Consider the following 23,711-nt stretch of genomic DNA (forward strand, 5'->3'; position numbering starts at 1 on the left):
CAGATGTCTCCAGTCAATATTTTATCTTCTGTCCTAGCACCTATAATAAATCCTTAGTTCCTCTTTTATGACCTTTGGTTAATTGTTTTACACTCTCTTGGAATGTGCTCTGAGTAGGAGAAAGGACAGCCATCAGCTCTGGTGACAATCTAAGAGCTGATGACACTTGGGAGACTGGCAGAGTTCTCATTGCAGTTTTGACTATCAGAAAAGGACTTAATAGCAGTCCCACTATAAAAGAGCTTAATAATCACAGATATAATTTTAGGAATTCTTATAGGATCTTTATTAAGACTTAAGTCATCTATTTGTCTACATAGCATCACTATAAGACAGTATGTCTTTGTGGATCTGCAGAGATCTGCTCCAAAGGAGTGTGCTACTACTTATTATTATTATATATATTTAATAATAGCAGGAAAAGCATATTAGTAGCAGGAATCTTTCCTCAAATGAGTCCCTTACAGCCTTGCTTAGTAATGGCTCACCTGTCGCAGATTATATAATAATTTGAAGCAGACCATTTCAGGATGATCACCTGCTAGCATTTAACTTGTCCCATTATGACTCCTGACAGGCTGTGAGCATCCACCTCTGTCTTTGTCAGGCTCTGGCAGAGCCTCTCAGGGGACAGCCATATCAGGCTTCCATCAGCAAGCATTTCCCAGCATAGATGATAGCTGTGGAGGCTGATGCATGTAGAAGATCCTCTCATTCCCTTCGGGGAATGAACAGAACAAGTTTTAGATACAGAGTGGACAGGGGCCTGAGTTCTGCCCTCATACCTATTTACAGGTTACCTTACCTCTTTGGTAAAGGGATAATACACTTGATACAAAGGTCAAATGATGTATGGGAGTGGAAAGTGCATTATAAGCCAATGTCACACTGTAGAGGTCACTTTCCCTCAGTTTCTTTTGTATAGGAGTAAATGAAGAACACATTGGTCACCTTCAGAGAGGGTCAGCAAAATCTCCAAGAAGCTCATTCTTTTGAATGCTTAAGTGGCAGGCATTATTTCTGAGATTGTCTTTCCTCTAGGATAGACATAGGAAGCCATCATGTTTGAGCCTGTAAAGCTGCCTGGTTTTTAATATTGAAATTTTTTGGATATGTGGTTTTCAGACTACAACATTATATACGGTGCATTTCCTGCACTGGTCAAATGTAGGCCATTGTATCTGAATGAACCTGCTCTATGCATGTCATAAGTCCTTCATCTTACTTTAACCTGTTGAAATAATATCAAGCCTTATATCTCCTCGAGGAGCAGAGTTTTTATAAAGATTGTCACTTGTATGTATGAAGAGCTGTAGAATTTACAGCACAGTTTCAATATATAATTTTTACTTGAAATCCAGTGTGTGCTCCTTGTTTTTGAAAACCAAATGAAACAAGAATTTCAAAGACAAAGAACGATGCCATTCTGAGCACGTTGTTGGAGGGTGTTCATGACCACAGGGGTCTCTGTAATCCCTGACATACTTGTTTCAGTTGACACTGTCTAGCTCATTGTGTCTGCTTAGCTCTTGGCTATTTCAAGAATATTAACAACCCTGTCCTATCTGATAAATTCAAAACCAGTGAGCAGGTTAAAAATGTTAATGAAGGAATAAGAAGGAGAAATAGTTTAAGGTAAGTTTTAAAAGTAAGGGCTGAGAAAACAACACTGTCTTGTGCTTGAGGGAATGGTTCTGGGGGACCCTAGGTAGTCAATGCAGGAGGTTTAAAAGGATCCACTCACACAGGAAATATAAATGCGCAAGAGATGAAATGAGGGGGTGGTATTTGATAAAACACAATACTTCTGCGTGAATGGGTCACTATTAGAAGCCTGTTAGCTTAATGCTAATTCAGGAAACACTTAAGGGTTTCAGAGTTCAACAGCTGGCAGTAGTGATGGTGTCTCTGAAAAAAATGTAGATCCAAAAGTTTCTTGCTTCATGGATGTATCCATCACCTTAAAGGCCATGGGAGCCTCATCTATAATCCTTGAAGAAGGATCAAGGTGAGAGGATGATCTGCCTCCTAGCTTTTGTTACACAGGAAACGGATTCTGTTTGCAATGTAATGCTCCATGGATCTTAGATCAATGAGGAAAGGAAGCTTGAACCTGTCCTAAAACCCACATCTCTTGAGGACAGAAAAGAATTCAAAGATTTTTCAAAGTCATCTGGGACAGTTGAAGAAACAGTTCTAAGTTGTTTGTGATTAGGGCACTGATCTCTGAACTCTACGTTTGATGCTGAGTAGCCGAGAGTTCTTTAATAATACTAAAATGAGGAAGAATATGCTATGGGTATGGTATGCGTTTGGGCGTCCAGATGCTGTTCTGCGTCCTTTGCTTCCTCCTCCATCTCTGGGTGTCCAATCACGGTGCTGCAAACTTGGCTGGAAGGGTAAAGTAGTGTCTGGGAAAGACTGGGGTTTGCAGGATCCCAGTCTGACTGGGAGTGAACGCTGGGGGTAGGTGGGATAAAAGAGAGAAAGCCCACCCACCTCCAGCGCTTGTTGTGTTATAGCTCTTTAGGATGAAGGCCTTTTCCCAAGGCCTTCAATGAAATGGCTTTCTTAGATAATCTTAGCTTGTGCACATACCTTTATTTGGGGGTGAACCTGGGTTATATATGGACCTTGGAGAGTGGGTATGAGTTCTCAGGGTAAATGAAAATGGCTAGAGTTTAAAGTTCTGTGAATGCCTCATTTGTATGGAGACATTCCAGAAATCCCAGGTACTTGCTGGGTGGGTTCTTAGGTGTTTGGGGGTTAGGGGAGTTTGGAGTTCTGCCAAGCACTACTCAACCTTCCCTAGGTAGAGAGGGTAGAGAGTCAGGATCCCCAAACAAGGTCAGAGAAAGGGAAGCCCTGCTTGCAAAGGGAGTCTTCCATTCTGCACCAAGCTCAGAGGAGCTCTCTGGTCATGGTAGACTGCAAACTTACATAGCAAGGCTGCCCTACACGTGGGGTTGGGAAAGCCTGTGGGAGTCACTAGTTTTCTAAGTCATAATCATAAGTGATCTTTTGGCCTGAGTCTGGTTTTCCTATGGCTTCAGTTTCAGCAACACAGAAAGCATAGACATTAACATAAGCCAACGTGTGTTCCCCCTAGCTCCGAGACTCAGTTTCTTTATCTGAAAATGAGTTCTAATACTGTATCACTAATACAACATCTGACATTATGACCATCAAGTGGCTAGCAATGACTGATAAGGTTAGTATAAATTGAACCATGTACCACAGGTTCAGTAGAAAGCATGAAATATGTTGTCTATATATAATGGTCCATTTTATCAATTAAGTCAGTGAAATCTTTGAAAAAACTAGACTCAAGATGTAATACACACACAGTCAGGGTGACCTTTCCCTTTAAGCATTCTGGGATGGTTGTACAACCTTGGTAGTACTGCACTTCACAGGGTCACTCCTTAAATCAAGGAGTCCTGTTGATGTCTAAAAGATATCCAAGTTCCCCTAGGGCATCATGAGAACAAGACACACCAAACCATCAGCTCCTGGATTTTGGTCATTCGATCATTTATATGCCCTACTGAACAGAAACACAGGACTTTTGAGTGCTAGTGCACTGCCAGGCAGCTTGGCTCAAGAACTTGGTTGCCAGTGAGAAGGGAGACTTGGTGGCTTCAGATATGTGGAAAGCATTGATAGATCAACTTCTGAAATCACTTTATAGTTCTAAATGCTATAGAAATGTATTTAATTTAATTTAATAACAATACAGTTTCTCAAGATATATTTGTATTAGTTTGGGTTCTCTAGAGTCACAGAACATATGGATAGTCTTTATGTAGTTAGGGAATTTGTCAGTGACTTACAGTCTATAGTCCAACTCTCCAACAATGGTCAGCAGCAGCTATGGATGGAAGTCCAAGGATCTAGCAGTTTCTCAGTCCCATGAGGCAAGCAGGCAAGGAAGAGTGAGTAAAATTTCCTTCTTCCAATGTCCTTATATATCTCCAGCCAGTGTATAGCTCAGATTAAAGGCTGTAGGTCTCCAGCAGAGGGTGTGGCCCAGATTAAAGGCTGTAGGTTTCCAGCAGAGGGTGTGGCCCAGATTAAAGGCGTGTGCATCCATGCCTTTAATCCCAAATGATCTTGAACTTGGAGATCTCCTTGTCTTAGCCACTATATACCAAGATCCAGGTCAGAAACTTCTATCTCTGAGCCTCCAAATTAGGATCATAGTTGAGCCTTCCAATTCTAGACTGTAGTTCATTCCAGATATAGTCAAGTTGACAACCAGGAATAGCCACTACAATATTCAACACAAGCTGGTAGATTCTGTTAATCTATATAGACATCTGGATTCCTCCAGGTAAAAAATATTTCTGTTCTATCTTCAGGAGGATAGATGAATAGCCATTTCCACTAAATGACTCACAAATTACTTAATTAGGCTCATGCAGATATGAAATTAGGCAACAGAATGTGAAATCTTTCTTGAAAGCTGCAAACAGGGCTATTCATCTTTCCTCATTTATCTTGAGTTGGGAACATCTTGGATGTGATGCAATGAACAGACGCCAAGATGTATCTGTGAACTTTTCACAGAAGAGCCAAGACAGAGGCGACATCCCCAGCGGCTGTGAACATCTAGGGAAGACTCATTTCAGAGCGTGACAAATTGTATATCGAGCTTGGCACCAACCGTGAATCCTGCTAATGTGTAGCTTGTGTGCTTGATGTCTCTGTCAGCCTCACTGCAGAGAATGAGCAGCAGCTTCTGCTGCCAGTGTCCATTGAGCTGAGTGCTTCCTTGGGCTTGAGATTGCTTTGTTTCATCCTCCCAGACAGGACCTTGTCCCTACTGAAGACGCCCAACGTCTGCCACTCTGTTAGACTGTTATCAGATCATAGGCTATTCACAATAAGTTGGTGATAGATTGTGGTAGGATTTAACCACAATAAGTCTGAAAACTCTTGGTAAAATACAAGCCCAAGATGAAGAGTTTTCCAATGGATCCAGGCCCAAGAATGGGTTTTGAAGACGCTGCTTAGAACTTCCCTGTGGATCATGTGCTCTACTCTCGGACTCTTCTTCAGCGATACCCATTAGTGCGGACAGCTTATAGTTCTGAATTACATGATTTATTGATGAAGAAATCATGCAACATTCAAAGCTTGAAGGATGGTTCAACAATGAAAAGTCCTTGCTTACTGTGCAATCGTGAGAACTGGAGTCTGGTTCAGGGAAGATCCTTTCTCAAAGGAATATGTGGAGAGTGATAGAGGGTTACACCGGATGTCCTCTTCTGGTCTCTCTCTGTGTTTACAGGCACGTGTACCTGAACACTATCATGAACACACACACATGCACACACATACATGCACATACACACATGCACACACACACATGAATGAATGATGACTAAATGGATAAGTGAATGAATGGATCAATGAATGAATTAATGAATGAATAAAGCTATTAAAAGTAACAACTTTGTATTTTTGGAACATTAGTCCTTTTGTGTATATTGACAATGGAAGGCAGTCTCTGTTGGTATTCTCTCTAAGCTCCACCCCACACTTACTTGCCAACAGCCAGGTATGCCCCACCCCATAGATCTGGCCCACTATAAAAGGGGATACTTACCCCTCCCTTCTTTGTTCTTTGATCTTTGCTCTCTCTCTCTCTCTCTCCACTCTCCCTCATCCTACTCTTACCTCTCTGCCCCTTGGGCTCTCCTCCCCCCCCTCCACATGGTCATGGGCGGCCTCCACTTCTCTCTCTCTCTCTCTCTCTCTCTGTCTGTCTCTCTCTCTCTCTCTCTGTCTGTCTCTCTCTCTCTCTCTCTCTCTCTCTCTCTCTCTCTCTCTGTCTTTCTCACTAACTCCCAACCTCTACCCTGAATAAACTCTATTCTATACCATGTCTGTGTGTGTGTGGTCCCTCAGGGGGAAGAGGTGCTGGGGCAAGGGCCCGCCTGGGCACCCCCTTCCCCCACACCGCCGTGCCACATTTCTCTAAACCCCAAATCCTCTCTTTTTAAGCCCCCTTCATTGGTGCCGAAACCCGTGACGAGAAATACCATGGGTACACTTGCTTAAGCCTCTTTCAGTCTCGATCCTATGTCTACTGATTCAACCAACAAACCATGCATCACAAATATTTGAAAACACTGCATTTGTACTGACAACATGCAATAAATATTTAGAAAGTAGTTATATTGCAATAGGAAGGATAGAGGCTAATTGCAAAAGCCGTGCTTTCTTTTATGAAAGACTTTAAATATATGTAGATTTTTAATATTATCAGTTGGGTCCAAGAGGTTGAGGAATAACTACATGCAGGAAATTGTAGGAAAATTTTCAGTACCACTGTCTCCAATTAAATTGTATTAGCTTAAATGATGAAAGACGAGAAAGTGTGGCCATGTATTTTTTCAAGAAATATTTGCTGAATGTGTGCTATGTACTGAGAATGGATATGAAAATTTAAGACATATTTTGTATAAAATTGATAAAATGTCTTCCCCCAGGAAGCCTATGTTTTGGATGTGGGGGAGAAAAGATAAAATTATCCATGAAGTCTGGTGAGCGTAAGAACTCTGGGGAAAATAAAGCAGAGCGTGCAGGCTGGAGGCGGGTGGTGACTGGAGAAGGCCATTCTGGAGCGGCGATGCAGGAGCAGAGCCTGGAGAGGCAATGTGGGTGGATGAGAGGGAAATGTGGTCCAGGCAGAGGAAATTCCAGGCACGAAGACACTGAGCTGAAGGCATCGTTGATGTGACCAAAGCAGGATGGCAGGTAATTGGCGAGAATGAATGAGAAAGTCACCCCCAGATACCAGAGACAGAAGGCTCCCCTCTCCGTAGACATCAGCTTAGAAAAATCTCTTTATTTTTCTAGCTTTTTTAGATAAACAGGAAGGTCAGGGCCTGATCTCATCTGCTGTTTACTTGTGAGGCTCACTCGTGTTATCTTCTTCCCCACTGTGCCTATATAATTACACTGTAGAGACGCAGGGATTGGGTTTACTAAATATAGCACTCTCCAACATCTGATTATCACCTATCAGCCAGTTCCTCTGTGCTATTTCTTTAATGTTTTGTCCTTCAGTGGATTATAGTTTTAAACATCTTAGTAAAACAACAACCTGAGCAGGAGGGCTGGGGGCGGGGGTTCGCTGGAGTGAAGACTCAGCCATGAAGAGAATGCTATGCACTTGAAGAGAACCTGACTTTTATTCCCAACAACAATGAACACCATGCACCTCACAGCTTCCCAGACTCCAAGGAACCCAACACCCTCTTCTGTTTGACAAGGGCACCTGCACACATCTGCACACATAAATAAAAGTAAAAGACATTGTCCTTCTTGTTCATCCTGAGCGACAGAGTGGATCAGAGTCCTAATGGGATGTTGAAACTATGTTTTGAGGTTATTTAAAAAGAAAACAGGGCCTTGGGCGATAGCTGGTTGGTAAACTGCTTGCTGTGCAAGCAGGAGGACCTAAATTCTGATCACCGGGTAAAAATGGGGTTCAATGGCATGTGTTTCTAATCTTTGAACTAGGCAGGCAGAGGCAGGCTTACTGGCCAGTAGGATCTAGCCGATCAAAGATCTCCAGGCTCTGTGAAAGAACTTCTCTCTAAAAGTAGGGGGGAAATGAGGAAGGCATTTGGTCTTGAAAACTAGCCTCTACATGCCCTCTCACTCCATCACGGAAGAATGCCTACAGATGAGCATACACAAAGAGACAGAGACAAGGAAAAAGAGAGAGGGTGTGTTGCATAGCTGGTTCCTCTGCTAAGACATTCCATTCAGGAAAAGGGAGGCCCCCAAAATGGAGAAGCTGTAAGAACCCCACCCAGTCCAAAGTTAGATAAGCAGTACATAACAGGTTTGGGGCTTTTCAGCGGCTCTTCCTGAAAATTGGGTTAATGACTCCAAGGGGTTTTTTTTATTGGATACTTTCTTTATTTACATTTCAAATGTTATCCCCTGTCGCAGTTTCCCCCTTTCCCAGAAACCCTCTCTCCAAGAAACCCCCTCTCCCATCCTACTTCTCCTGCTTCTATGAGGGTGTTCCTCCACCCACCCATCTACTCCTGACTCTGCCCTCAATTTCCCTACACTGGGTCGTGGACCTCTCCTCCCATTGATGCTTGACAAGGCCATTCTCTGCTACTTATGCAACTGGAGCAATGTGTACTCTTTGATTAGTGGCTTAGCTACTGGGGTGGGGGTCTTGTTGGTTGATATTGTTGTTCTTCCACTGGGGTTGGAGACCCCCTTCAGCTCCTTCAGTCCTTTCCCTAACTCCTACATTGGAGACCCCGCACTCAGTCCAATGGTTGACTGCAAGCATCTGCCACTATATTTGTAAGGCTCTGGCAGGGCCTCTCAGGAGACAGCTATATCAGCTTCTGTCATCAAGAACTTCTTGGAATCCACAATAGTGTCGGGTTTTGGTGACTGTATATGGGATGAATCTGGGATAGGTAGGACAGTATCTGGATGGCCGTTCCTTCAGTCTCTGCTCTATACTTTGTCACCATATTTGCTCCCATGAGTATTTTTCCCCCTTACTAAGAAGGACTGAAGCACCCACACTTTGGTCTTCCATCTTCTTGAGCTTCATGTGGTCTTTGTATCTTGGGTATTCAGGGCTAATATCCACTTATCTGTGAGTGCATACCATGTGTGTTCTTTTGTGGTTGGGTTACCTCTCACAGGATATTTTCTAGTTCCATCCATTTGCCTAAGAATTGCTTGAATTCATCATTTTTAATAGCAGAGTAGTATTCCATTGTGTAAATGTACCACATTTTCTGTATCCATTCCTCGGTTGTGGGACATCTGGGTTTTATAAATTCTAGCTATTATAAATAAGGCTGCTATGAACATAGTGGAACATGTGTCCTTGTTACATGTTGGAGAGTCTTTTGGGTATGTGCCCAGGAGTGATATAGCTTGGTCCTCAGGTACTACTATATCCAATATTCTGAGGAAATGCCAGACTGATTTCCAGAGTGGTCATACCAGCTTGCAATCCTACCAGCAGTGGAGAAGTGTTCCTCTTTCTCCAAATCCTTGCCAGCACCTGCTATTACCTGAGTTTTTGATTTTAGCCCATTTTGACTGGTGTGAGGTAAAATCTCAGGGTTGTTTTAATTTGCATTTCCCTGATACTTAAGGATGCTGAACATTTTTTAGGTGCTTCTCAGCCATTCAGTATTCCTCAGTTGACAATTCTTTGTTTAGCTCTATACCCTATTTTTAACCTTTATTTGATTCTCTGGAGTCTACCTTCTTGAGTTCTTTGTGTATTAGCCCTCTATCAGATGTAGGACTGGTAAAGATCTTTTCCCAATCTGTTTCTGTTTTGTTGTTTTGTTTTGTTCTACTGACAGTGTTGTTTGCTTTACAGAAACTTTTTAATTTTATGAGGTCACATTTGTCAATTCTTGATCTTAGGGCATAAGCTATTGGTGCTCTGTTCAGGAAAATTTTCCCTATGCCCATGTGCTCAAGGCTCTTCCCCAGTTTCTTTTCTATTAGTTTCAGTGTGTCTGGTTTTATGTGGGGGTCCTTGATCCACTTGGACTTGAGCTTTGTATAAGGAGATAAGAATGGGTCAATTTGTCTTTTTCTAAATGCTGACCACACCATTTGTTAAACATGCTGACTTTTCCCACTGGATGGTTTTTAGCTCCTTTGTCAAATATCAAATGAACCCCATAAGTGTGTGGGTTCATTTCTGGGTCTTCAATTCTATTCCATTGATCTTCCTGCCTCTCTCTGTACCAATACCATACAGTTTTTATCACTTATTGCTCTGAAATCATCAGGGATGATGATTCCCCAAGAAGTTCTTTTATTCTTGAGAATAATTTTCTCTCTCCTGGGTTTTTTGTTATTCCAAATGAATTTTCAAATTGCTGTTTCTAACTCTATGAGGAATTGTGTTGGAATTTTGATGGGCATTGCATTGAATCTGCAGATTGCTTTTGGCAAGATGGGCCATTTTTACTATATTAATCCTGCCAATCCATGAGCATGGGAGATCTTTCCATCTTCTGAGATCTTCTTTGATTTCTTTCTTCAGAGGTTTGAGTTTCTGGGAGACATAACAACAGACACCGTGGAAATTTAAAAAAATCATCAGATCCTACTACAAAAGCTCATACTCAGCAAAATTGGAAAATCTGGATGAAATGGACAATTTTCTAGATAGATACCAGGTCCCAAAGTTAAAACAGGAGCAGAGAAACTTATCTAAACAATCTCATAACTCCTAAAGAATTAGAAGCAGTCATTAATAGTCTCCTAACCAACAAAAAAGCCCAGGACCAGATGGGTTTAATGGAGAATTCTGTCAGACCTTCAAGGAAGAACTAATACCAATACTATTCAGACTATTCCATAAAATAGAAACAGAAGGAACACTACCCAATTTGTTCTATGAAGCTACAATTATGCTGATACCTAAACCACACAAAGACCCAACAAAGAAAGAGAACTTCAGACCAATTTCCCTTTAAAAATACTCAATAAAATTCTTGCCAACCAAATCCAAGAACACATCAAAATGATCATTCACCACAGTCAAGTAGGCTTTATACCAGGGATTCAGGGATGGTTCAATATATGGAAATCCATCCATGTAATCCACTACATAAACAAACCCAAAGAAAAAAACCACACAATCATTTTGTTAGATTCTGAGAAAGCATTTGACAAAATTCAGCATCCCTTCATGCTTAAAGTCTTGGAAAGATCAGGAATTCAAGGCCCATACTTAAACATAGTAAAAGCAATATACAGCAAACCAGTAGCGAGTATCAAACTAAATGGAGAAAAACTTAAAGCAATCCCACTAAAATCAGGGACTAGACAAGGTTGCCCTCTCTCTCTACTCAATATAATAATCCAAATTCTAGCTAGAGCAATTAGACAACAAAAGTTCAAAGGGATACAAATTGGAAAGGAAGAAGTCAAAGTATCATAATTTGCAGTGGTCAGAACTTTGGAGTCTTTACTGTGTTGGGGTGGGTTTGTTGATGTACCTGCCTTTCAGTTGTCAAGTGCTCCAGGAAGCACCCCAGTGACCTCACTCTCTCCTCTGTCTAGGCTTGGGGAGAATGTTAACCTTCATAACTAGTTTGCTCACGTCTGTCCAGGAGAGGGTATACCAAATGATCACAGTTCCTCTTAAGTGTGTTTTGTTTGTTACTTGGGTTTTGTTTGTTTGTTTTTTGTTTTTGTTTCGGTTTTGCTTCTGTTTAAGTTTGAAAATCGAGAGCAGTACATTTGTGTACTGCAGAATCATAAACAACTTTTGTAAGGAATAGCAAATTTTAGTAGTAATATAAACCACCAAAAGCTTTGAATTTTAAAAAACACTGTGCAGCAAATGATAGGCACTTGGCTCTAGGCAGCAAACTTTTTTTTTTTTTAAAGGAAAACAATATAAGATGTGTGTAAATTGAGTTTAGCACAGTTTCAGGGGTTACTACCTTACTGCTGGTTTATGATATTTTACAGTAATCCAAACCATCAGGATTTATGTTTTATTGTGGGAAAATACTTTCCTGGCAAGGAAGTCTTTGTGTAATTTGTGTGTAGGTGGTGGTGTATGATATATATGGGAGAGGATGCACTTGCCAGTACATGAGCAGACAGAGGCCAGAGGTTGGCATTGATGTCTTCCTCTGGGGGTTTGCACACCTTTTGAGACTTGGTCTTTGACTTAAGATGGAATACATTGTTTTTAGTTAGGCAGGTTTGCTGAAGACCCTAGGATTGACCTGTTCCCACCCTGCCAGTTCTGGGGTTACAGACACACGCCTAGCAACTACATGGACACCAGGCATCCAAACTCAGGCACTCGTACTAGCACAGCAAGCACTTAATCATTGAGCCCATCTTTGTAGCTGGAGAGTCTTTATTGTCATGTTTTTTTGTTTCCATGGTCAACTTCTTCTTCTTCTTCTTCTTCTTCTTCTTCTTCTTCTTCTTCTTCTTCTTCTTCTTCTTCTTCTTCTTCTTCTTCTTCTTCTTCTTCTTCTTCTTCTTCTTCTCCTTCTCCTTCTCCTTCTCCTTCTCCTTCTTCTTCTTCTTCTTCTTCTTCTTCTTCTTCTTCTTCTTCTTCTTCTTCTTCTTCTTCTTCTTCTTCTTCTTCTTCTTCTTCTTCTCCTCCTCATCCTCCTCTTCTTCCTCCTCCTCCCTCTTCTTCCTTTTCTCTTCTCCTCTTCTTCCTCTTCTTCTCTTCCTCCTCTTCTCCACTTCTTATCCTCCTCTTCTTCCTCCTCTCCTCCTCCTCTTCTTCCTCCTCTCCTCCTCCTCTTCCTCCTCTCCTTCTCCTCTCCTCGTCCTCCTCTCCTCCTCCTCTTTCTCCTCCTCCGCTCCTTTCTCCCACTGCTGTGCCATAGGACATTGAGCCTGAAGCTTTGCTTATGCTAGGCAACCCAGTAATAAGGTTTCACAAAGTTGTTCCATGTTCCTGAGCTGAATCCATGACCCTCTTTTAGTTCAGAGTTTTAGTCTTCCAAAATTGTGCTGAACTTGTACTCACCCTGTAGTGTATTTCAAAAGGGTTAGTTTTGAGTGTGTTCTAAGAAGAAAACAAAGGAGACTCTTGCCTTTTTGAGACACCTCAAATCATATATAAATTTCCCTGTTTGTATAAAATGTTGGAGAACATATACTCCCCAGCTGAGACTGCCCTGGGGAGCCTTTCGGCTACAGCAGATCAGTGTTTATGCTGGTCCCATGACTTGGCATGTTTACTTCAGAGAAGAATATTTGGAATATCTGACTGCTGTGTCTGGGGAATGGCTATTTAGTAAGGTCATATGCTATACATTGTGCTAAGCATTTCTGAAAACATGGATGTTCACTATAACTCTGTAATGTTCTTTCTGTTTCTCTGTACTTTGGGAAAACAGCCTGTAAGAGGATCAGGAACAGAGTCTGGAGCCCCAGTCTGAGGTAGCTGAAGTTCTTGCTTCAGGCATTGCTGACACTAAATACCTCCCTGATGGGAGGAGACAGTTTAATAGAAGCCAGGATGCCTTTGTCATAATCTGTCCTCTTAAAGAACCTGTCACACTCTTTCACCTCTTCCCATCTCTGTTTTTATTTTCAAACAGACTAAGGAACTCATAAAGAAAAAAGACCATGAAGAAATGAAACAGACAGAGGATGAGAAAACCAAGGAAATATACAAGAGCTGGAAAGAAGACTCAGAATGGCAAGCATCTTGTGAGTACCCAGAATCTTAGCAGCACCGTGCAGGGGCTCAACTGGACCTGCTAATGAGAAAACAACTATGCAGGAGGCACCCAAAGCCATTCCTTCCGCAGTATCTTCCCACTGAGTTGTCACTCAAATGCTATCAGTAAATGCTAATTATTCAGATGTTTGGGAAGCAGGAAGGCTTCATTCATCTTTGCACCTTTAAATTATAGTGTTTCTGCATGGAGAAATTATATATAGCTATGAAAAATGTCCTGTTGAAGAATGTTTAGTGGTTTTAAAAGATATCTCTTTCTTGGAGAAGAAACATTATTAATGGTATAAAAGTCACTGTTTAAAAATTCTAAATTATTAAGGAAGAGAGCAGGAAAATTATTGACATGTGAACCTTGATTTTTTTATTTTTATTTTTGGAGAAGCTGAATTTTAAATTGTTTATTTGAATTTTACTTCTTGTTATTCTGTTTTGTTTTCTCCCAAGTTCTCAATAGTGCATATACTTTTAAACAGTTTTTTTTTTTAACTGACACATCTTAGTTCTCCTCATAGGGTACCCTATGAATTGCCCACCACATACATGACTTTGTAACGCAAAGCACACAGAATTGACAGGTGGGATATATTTACATCATTTTCATGCATCTCTGCCTCTGACCCAACACTGACCCTCTTTGGAGCTTGCATTGCCAGGGCCAAACCAGAAAGAAGAGGATGGACAGAGGATGGGCAACCCAGGTCTGACACTAGATTAGAGTCTTCACCTGCCATCAGTAGAGAAGCACTCAACTCCCTGATAGCCCAGAGACTTGAAAAGAGCCAAAACCCAAGTGGCAAGATTTTTCTAGATGTCCAGAGTCCTGAATCCATCTACAGATCCTCTACAAATACCAAAAATTTTGGTGAAACAAAAATATTTTGCAAGGTCCAATTTGTGGCCTTCTTGTGCTAAGCATTGAAACGCCTGCATGATGAAATATTTTGAGTGTATTTTCAGGATCAAACATGATAGGATTTAGCCCACAATGTCTGAATTGTATAAAGTAAAACAAAAATCCTCCATGAAAATGGACGATTGTGTCCTGTAATAATCTTTAACACGATATGGCTAAAGCATAACCCTGTCTATCTAAGAAATAAATTAACGTTAAAAGGCAGATTGGGAAGTGTGCATGCTTTTACTAAGGTGTTCTGATTCTCCACAGCATGTTTATGGTAAAATCTCTTTATTTTCTGTCTCTTTGGCCAAATCACTTTCAGTTAAGCCTATGGTGGCCTCTGGACGTGACCTTTGACCAATGAAAGGACTTTCGGCACCAAGATGAAAGGGCTTAAAAGGGGGGAGTATAGGGGGTTAGGTGAGTGTGGCTAGGCGGTGTGGGGGAAGGTGTCCAGGCGGGTGCTTGCCTGGGTACCTCTGCCCCTGAAGGACCACACACACACAGACATGGTATAGAATAGGGTTTATTCAGAGTAGGGGATGGGAGTTAGTGGTAGAGAGAGGTAGAGAGAGAGAGAGAGATAGAGAGAGAGAGAGAGAGAATAGAGAGAGTGGAGGCGGGCCATGACCACGTGGAGGGGGGAAGAGCCCCAGGGGCAGAGAGGTGAGAGAGTGTGGGAGAGCGGGAGAGCAAAGAGAGAGAGGAGGAGCAAGTAGCCCCTCTTATAGTGGGCCAGGTCTCTGGGGTGGGGCATACCTGGCTATTGCTAGGTAAGTGTAGGGTGGAGCTTAGACAAAACCCCAACAACCAACCTCTGTGTTTTTCCCCTAGCTCACCTTCTACTGAGAAGTCCTTCCTAGTCTTTGCTAGTGACTTGGGATGCACCTGGCCGTGGTTGTATCAGGGATGTAATACTGCCCTCTGGCATTCCTTGTCTCTAACTAGGGCTCACAACTTATTTTGCCAAGTTTAGTAACTCCATCTTGCTATACATTTTCCACCCTGCTCCCTGCTTCTCCTTTGTCTTCCTTTTCTCTCCTTCTCAGAAAGTCCCTAGTTCCTAAATTCTGGAACGCGTGCAGAGGGGGGTGTCTTACAATGTGATAGTAGCTACTGGGAGTGATAGTTAATATGAGCTCAAAACCAACTCAAGCCTTCCCGAGCATGGTCTGATGTCTCTGTGGGCTCTGAATGTGACCGTTGGCAAGCTTGGTGGACTAACTCAGACACTGCTATCTTTCTAGTGAGAAAATCTAAGGCAGCTGATGAGAAGCGACGCTCCTTAGCTAAGCAAGCACGGGAAGACTACAAGAGGCTATCTCAAAGAGGAAGGAGTGGCGACGGACTGCAGAGCCCACAGAAGCCCAGAAGACCTCCTCTTCCTCCGAAGCCCCAGTTCCTACAGCCGCCAGGAATTCCTCCAAAGTCTTTAGGGTAAGAAGCCACACAGATGGGTCTCATCATAAGCGCTGAGATGGACTGATTAAAGCTGTGTGTCTTGGGGCGTGGAATTGGGGGTGGGTGATGGTTTTGGCTCACTGCTTTGGTCAACGCAGGCTTGCCTTTAACCTGACTTCCTTGATTTCTTTCGTTCTTGAAAGATAGCCACAATGACTAAAGTTAGAACCCAACCACAGGATGAAGATGTCAAGGTGATTTGCTGTCCCCACCTCTATCCAGTGACAACAGGCTGACAGGAACAAGAAGGGGCAACATGGAGGGCGAAAGGCGTTTGATGGTCAGCATTGCCTCTAGGGCTCAAAAGTAACATTAGGATCCTGGGGCGGGTAGACGCTTCACATCCCAGGACTACGGATCCTGGGGCGGGTAGACGCTTCACATCCCAGGACTACTTTTTATTGCTGGAGTCAGGGCTTGATGGCAGTTCTCTAAGACACAGAGCCAAGATCACATTTTCAGAATTTTGAAAGGCTCCATTTTTGGGACAAAGTCTCTGTTTGGCGATGAAGGTACCTTCTAGGGGCAACACGTGCTGGAAGATCAAAAAGAAAAATATAGTGATATCCAGAAGAGAATAGCATCTTTCATGTTTACTGACTACCAAATTCTTTTTTATAACTACTGACTTATATAGAATATTATGAATATTCTAATATTTATTTGTTTGCTTGAAGCAGGGATCAAACCCAGGGCCTTTCACATGTTAGGCAAGCAGTCTGCCGCTAAGCTACATCTTCTGCCCCTAAAAACTAAAAATACTTCTCTGTTAAGAGTTTGGAAAAATGAAACAGGCAAACAAACAAGATGTCTGTTTTTTAATTGTTTACATCATGTTTTTCTAACTGAGGATTATGACCTCAGAGGAAACACAGAGTAAATTATTTCCCCTACTATAATCATTTCTACTTTCTCCATTGAAGGTCCCAGATTGAGACGTGGTGACCCTCTACAGTTTGGAAAATCAAGTTTTATTTTCATACGTATAGCTGAAAGTAAAACGTCAGGAAATACACGCCTCCTGACACAAGTGGACTCCTGCATGTGGCCTTGCCTAGTGTAGCTCTGGCTACAGAGCTACACAGGCAGCCTTTTCTTGTTTGCTTGCTCCTAGCATGGGACATGGTTCACCTGATACCTTTCCTATAATGTTTTCAGGACACACTGTATTTGACAGAACACAGCGAAAGTGGCCTTTTAAAGAGTAGGCGACAGTTCTTGTCAGCTGTACTTAGCTTGTTCATTTCCAGGCTAAGGCAATGTAGAAGAGCTCCCTGTGTGTCAGGTAGATAGGGCTGAGCCTGGGTCTCTGGGCAGTTATGACGGGTCATTCAGGAGCCAACCCAGAGAAAGACAGACTCTAGCCTGTTCCATGTATGTGGAGTTGGTTCTATCTCTGGGGATTATGTGGAAAAAAAGGAAGCTAATGTGGAAATTAGCATGAGAATTTGTCATATAATCTAATGTGTATGCAAGGTCAGGTTCCAGGAAAGACAAATAGTGTAAGATATTTTCTCTCAAATCCTCTGAATGCCATAAATGATAATACATAGTCATATTTGCATATGTGTGCATATGTGTGTGCATATGTGTACATGTGTGTATGTGCATATGTGTGCGCATATATGCGTTTATGTGTGTACATATGTGTGTGTGCATGAGTGTGTGCACGTGCACACACATGCCTGTTTGCAGAGCTGTTATGTCACACCCTGTGTGACTCATGGTACACACATTATGTTGTCAGCAGAAGCACAAAGAGCCACATTAATTTGTATCGTAGAAAATTTCAGTAGCTCATTCAATCTCTTTGTTTTAGATTTAGATTCTGCTCACCTAGTGGCTTGCTGAACAGGACTTGGGAGTACATTTATGACATCTCTGTGCTGCCTTCTGTAATGGAACCCATCCATGCTAGGATGCCCTTCTGATGCCAAGTTGGAGTCAAAATGTTGCTGATGCTAATTTTCCTTCCCTAGTCTGTAGACATAATCCCTTTACCTTCTTGCTTCGAGGGCATCTTTTAGTAGAAAGAATCCTCTTTAAAGTGTGAGAGAAGCAACTGACGGAGGTGAACAGACATGGAGAATTTGAGGAAAGGCCTGTGCTGAAGGAAGGAGTCAGGGAGGCAGCTCGCTCACTGGGTGTGCTGGCCTTTGCACACCCACACACTCCGGGGAAACAGCTTCAAGTTCTGATGCTTTTTTTCCCAAATGTTAATGGGAAGTTCGTGGATCTTCTAACCCATAGTAAAATGAGTCTGAATCTAACCCAGCAGTGGCTGTTGCCATGACTGGTCCCGATGAATGTGTTTTCCTCTCTCTGATCTTGGGAGCCACACAATGGTGGCGTGTATGGCCCTAACCTACCATTAACTCTGCCTTGTGATTAGACGTTGGAAATGGAAGTGCATGTAATTCTCTCCCCCACCTCTTCCTCCTTTCTCTTCTCCCCTTTCCCTCCACACCCTCTTCCTTCTTCCCTGTCCCTCTCTGTATAAAGCTGTCCTTCAGTATCTGTGTAGGCAATCCCTGAGACCCCTTGAAAAGATCAAAATGTGCAGGACGCGCAAACCCCTTTTATAAAATGGTGTAGTGTTTTCCTGTAATGCATTCATAGTCTCGCTGCACTTTAATATCACATAAAATGACTAATGCAATGTAAGTGCTATATAAATAAATAAATAATTATGTAATATCATTAGGAGAATAATGACAAAGAGTGTCTGTATATGTTTAGTATAGTTGTAATTTGTTTCTTTGAATATTTTTATTCCTCCCTTGGTTGAACTGATGCAGACCAGTTTGTGTGTATACACACACATATATATATGTGCATATGTATGAATATGTATGTGTGTGAGTCTATACCCACATACATATAATGCATCATTATTTCTTTTTTTCTTATAGTTAAAACTTTAAATCTCACTTAGGACAGATTTATAATTATAGGACAGATTATAAAATAACACATTTATAATCAGATTATCATACATTACCATAAGCTTAATTTTTATTGAAAATTCCTACAATATATTCTGATCACAGTTCTTTCTCATCTGCTCCCAGGTCCTCCCACACCTCAACCCATCCAACTCTATATCTTCTTTCTTTCTGCTTTTGGAGAACAATCAGGCAAACAAAACAGACTACAAAAAAAAAATAACTTAAAAATAAATAGTGACAAAGAACAAGACACACACAGACAAATAAAACCTTTAAAACACAAAATTTAAATCACATTATAGAATCAAAAGACCAGTGAGATTAAAACAGAGACGAGCACGAGCAAAGGCATCAGGATAAAAAAACCAACCTCTGAGAACACCGTTGAGTTCGTTTTGGGTGGGGCGTGGGGCCTCCTTTCAGTGTGGTTTGTACTCCCAGCGAAAAGATTGATTTTTTCCCCCTTTGAAAGTGGTTGTGAGTTGGCGGTAGCTTTGGGGTTAGAGATGGGAGTTCATGTCTACTCCCCGTTGTCGCAGTGCTGGGTCCCATCTAACTTGGACTTGTGTAGGTCCTGCGCTTGCAGTCCCATTCTCTGATTCATGTGTGTGCCAGTCCTGTGGTATCTGGAAGGCACAGTTTCCTTGTTGTCCTCCATCCCTTCTGGCTTTTACACTCTGTCTGCCTCTTCTTCCTTAGCCCTGAGGAAGGGGTTTGATAAAGACATCCCCTTTGTGGCTGGGTGTTCCCCACTTTGCAGAATGCCTGCCTGTGGGTCTCTGCACTAGTTCCTGTCTGCTGTGGGTGGAAGATTCTCTGATGGTGGCTGAGCAAGGCTCTGATCTATGCATAGAGCAGAATGGATATTCAAATTAGTCATCCCTAACGTGGGAATCATCTTACCAATGACAGGAATCAGGGAGTGATAAGGACCGAGACCAGCTCCGCCCACAAGGACACCATCCGATGGTTCAAAGAGGAACAGCTGCCATTCCGTGCAGGTTACGAGAAAAACACAGACACCATTGCTCCTTGGTTCCATGGTGAGTAGTGAGACCATCCCTGGGCAGACCAAGCAGCGCTCAGTGTCAGAAGACAAGCAAACAGCAAGGGCATTCTCTTCCCTTCTTTATCTGTGCTGCGCTAACAGTCTTTCACCTTACTTCCACGAAGCGTGTTCTTAAAGGCTTTTCAGAGAGCTGCCTGCTTGTGTTTACATAGAAAGCAGTCAGCATTCATGGACACGCTGCAATGATGTGGGTCAATCCTTCACCACAAATGCAGTTCTCCAGGGAGAGTGGGAAACAGCGCTTCCAGGGGACTCGGCGGACAGTGTGACTTCAGCACGTGTCTCTGTCTTCCTCCACTGGAAAGTCAGCGGTTTGATGTACTGAGACAGGGCTGGCCGGCAGAAGGCCAGCTATGCAGCAGCTCTTTCAAAAGTGACCTTGAAGAAACAATGGTCTCTTTCTATCGCTGCTCAATTTACTTGAGCCCCAATTTTCTCGTCTCTTCAAGGAGCTTTTTAAAAATTCACTTTATATCCTGATCATAGTCCCCTCCCTCCTTTTTCCAAGCCCCACCCTTCTAAATCCCTCCCCCCCATTGAAGGGGAGCCTCCCTTGGGTACCACCCCACCCTGGGGCATCTAGTTGCGGCAGGTCTAGGCAACATCTTTTCCCACAAGGCCCATCCAGGCAGTCCAAATAGGGGGAAGGAGATCCAAAGGCAGGGAGCACAGACTGCACCGCTCCTCCCACCCCGTTCCACTTGTTAGGGGAACCACTGAATACCAAGGTGTACATTTGCTACAGATGTGAGGGGTCTAGGTCTAGATCCCGCATGCTCCCTGATTGGTGCTGTGACTTTGATCCTTTTTTGCAGTTGCTGTAGCAACTCTGCAAGGTGCAGTTCTTTGAATCCTTGGACAGTATTAGCTGATGGTTTCAGTATTTGGCTTAAGATACTTGGTTAATAAAGGCTCCTCTGTCATATCACGTAGGTCATATTCCCTGACTGCTTTAGTTCAAGACAAATCAATTGTTTCTTTAAGACCAGTGGATAGGAGACTGGAATACAGCTCTGACTCAGTTACTTGCCCATAATATACAGAGTGATAAGTTCTAACCCCAACACAGAAAATAAAAGAAGGAATGACGTATGCCTGAATTGGACTTACTACCTCAGTATTGTGATATCTTTTCCCTGATAGCTGCTTTAGTAGCCTGTATCTCAGCAGAACTTGAACATGTGCGTTTGACTTTGGTTTTGCTGGCTCCTGGGGAGCCCCATGCTCTTCTGGGGTAGGGTTGCAGGCCTCGCACCCCTCTGTGGTGTGGTGATGCTGTCGGAGGCTAGCAGAGAGTACTCACTGATTCTGTGTAACTTCAGCACAGCCACCTCCCCTGTCCGCTGCCGTCCGTTTCCTTTTAAGATAAGTACAGGAAATCAGCCTTTGTAGTTTCTGTGTCCTTGGACAGTTGCTGTGTGCTGTTGTCCCTGATTATGAGAGCAGTTGCATTTTCATCTCTGCTTTTTGTTTTTTTTTTAAGCAGCAGGGTATGAAAATTGGAAGTGTTAGCTGATGTCATTAAGAATTCTGATATGTGAACTGGCAGTTCTGTCTGAAAGTGGTGTAGAAAGCCAGAGGACATGGCAGGGCTGAGAACCTGGTGGAGCTTTGCCTCGAAGACGCAAATGTGCAGTGTTACACATAATATTTTATAAATATGACATTGTTGTTTATCATAGTTATAAGCAAATAAATAATACAATAAATAAATAATGTGATAATAAATACGCAGTCAGGTGGCCGACATAAATCCTTGGCTTCTGTTTTAGGAAGACAGAATTTCACATTCCTATGATAGAGACAGGGTGGCTCACACTTTGTCTCTCTGACATGCAGCTGCATATGTGTTTACTGGTTAGCACTACAGAAAATGGCCTCATGTCACCCTTGAGCACGCCTCCTCATACATGCATATCATAGTTTTTTCACAGACTATATCCAGATATAGAATTTCTGGACAGGAGAGAAGGCTGCATGTTGAACATTTGTAATCCAAACAGCCCAAATCAGAAACACTCCAGAATTTGAGCTAATATGTTGCCCGCATATTTAAGATTGTAGAACATTTCATTTCCCCCATTTTCTGGCTCTAAATGTTCATCTTGTAGGTCTACCAAAATAGGCTGCCATTTGAAAACTTTCCAAATCTGAACCACCTGTGGAAAAGCATGTTGAACCGTGTCTACCCCATCTGTACCGAGCGTGGCCCAGGACCTCAGAAGCAAGCGCCCTAGTGTACGCTCCTGTGTCTATCTCCAAGTTCCCTCTTTTCTTTGTACTCACCAGCACTTGGTGTTACCTGATTCCGTTTCCTTCCACAGTGTGGGCCCACAGCAGAACTGTGGTAATTGTGTTTGCCTGAGCCCCTCGTGTTCGTCAGCTGAAAACTGTAAACATCATTTTCCATAATATCTATTGAATTTTTGTCTTGTTTTGGAGAACTTTATATATTTTAAACACTAATCATTTACCAGTTATATGGGCCAGCTACATTTTCTTCTAGTCTATGATTTATCTTTTTACACCTTAGTACAATTTTTCATTTCAATGCTGTTCAAGTTAGATTTTCTTTTTTATGATTGTTTTGCTTCTACCATGTACAACCAACCTGCAATTCATTTTTTCACAGATACTAGGTATATAGACATCTTTCCATTTATTGTTGTCTTAATTTTCATATTACCTAAAATTCACCATCTTAATCATTTTTTGTTTTAAAAACATTTTTAGTTAGCATAGGAAATGATGGTTTCCCTTATAACATTTCATACACTCGTGTATATGATTTTACTGATATTCTTCCCCCTTATCAGTTGCCCTTGTTCTCCCATCCCTCCATCCTCAGTCTCTCTTTTTTTTTTTTTTAGATTTATTTATTTTATGTATATGAGTACACTGTTGCTTTCTTCAGACACACCAGAAGCGGGCATCAGATCCCATCACAGATGGTTGTGAGCCACCATGTGGTTGCTGTAAATTGAACTCAGGACCTCTGGAAGAGCAGTCGTTGCTCTTAACCACTGAGCCATCTCTCCAGCCACCGTCCTCATTCTTAACATTACCTATTTGTATGTGCATCCTGGTGCACATGCGCACAAAGGTCAGGATTCTTCTTGTATTGCTATCTTTCTCCACTTTAGTTTCCGAGTCAGGATTCTCACAGATCTGGAGCTTTTTGTTTTAGATAAGCTTGCTGGCCAGCAGACTTCTGCCTGTCCATGCTTTCCCAGTGCTGGGACATCAGATACAATGCCCAGCTTTGAGTTGAGTGCTAGCAATCTGAACTCGGGTCTTCTGATTGTGTAGCAGGCCTTTTAGCCACTGCACCATCTTCTCAGCCTTTCCCCCCATGGTTACATGTGTTCGTGTTTGTTTCCTGTAGTTATGAGCTGCCTCTGTGCCAAAGATCAGTGTGAGGTGTAAATGTGAGGTCTTCTCCTGCCTTTCTTGGACCTGCCCTATGTTGGAGTATATGTGGCACCTTTCTAATTTTATACTGTATACACAGTTGTTTTTGAATGTTCTAGCCTTTGAGTTCTGCTTCACAAGGGTGGGAATGAAGAGAAATGAAAGAAGGGAGGGGTTTGGGAACCTAATTTTCAGAGCACCACTATGTGAGCTGTACTCTCTCCCCTGTGCATGGATGGAGAGGTGGTGAATGTGCAGAGGTTTCTGTGCAGAGCAAATGAGCTCCCATGTGTGTAGAATACCAACAGCCCCCAGAGCACAGGGCGTGTGTGGCTTATCAGAAGCAGTCCCCGATGCCTCTGCTTCACCTGTGCTTTCTGCCTTCCCTTTATCACACAGTCTTACTGTGCCGAGAAACAGTTGTACAAGGAACGTGTGGTTCTTTAGCAAAACAGATCTTAATTACTGCAAAACTCCGTCTCATTTGGAAGTATTTGTTTAGCACCTGTCCTTAAAAAGTCAGGTCACCTCAGTAGTGACATGGTCGGTCATGCAAGAAGCCACTGCAAAGGATCAGAAGATTTGGCTGTTTGGGAAGTTGACAGGGAAGGGGTGAGCTTCTGGGAGAGGGTGTGGTCATCAGGTGAGCTGGACCTGCTGGAGAAA

General features: G+C 42.5%; 1 protein-coding gene across 2 annotated transcripts in view; it reads left to right on the forward strand.

Annotated features, from left to right (window-relative positions):
* Sh2d4a (SH2 domain containing 4A) overlaps window positions 1–23,711 on the forward strand; it is a 78,470-nt gene that overhangs the window by 40,790 nt on the left and 13,969 nt on the right. For both annotated transcript variants that reach the window (XM_052161846.1, XM_052161847.1), the window contains exons 5-7: window positions 13,116–13,227; window positions 15,404–15,593; window positions 19,478–19,608. In XM_052161846.1, coding sequence (XP_052017806.1) covers window positions 13,116–13,227; window positions 15,404–15,593; window positions 19,478–19,608 — 433 coding nt within the window. The remainder of the gene's footprint in view (window positions 1–13,115; window positions 13,228–15,403; window positions 15,594–19,477; window positions 19,609–23,711) is intronic.

This window comes from Apodemus sylvaticus, chromosome 18 (genome assembly GCF_947179515.1).
Source record: "Apodemus sylvaticus chromosome 18, mApoSyl1.1, whole genome shotgun sequence".
NCBI classification, from domain to species: domain Eukaryota; kingdom Metazoa; phylum Chordata; class Mammalia; order Rodentia; family Muridae; genus Apodemus; species Apodemus sylvaticus.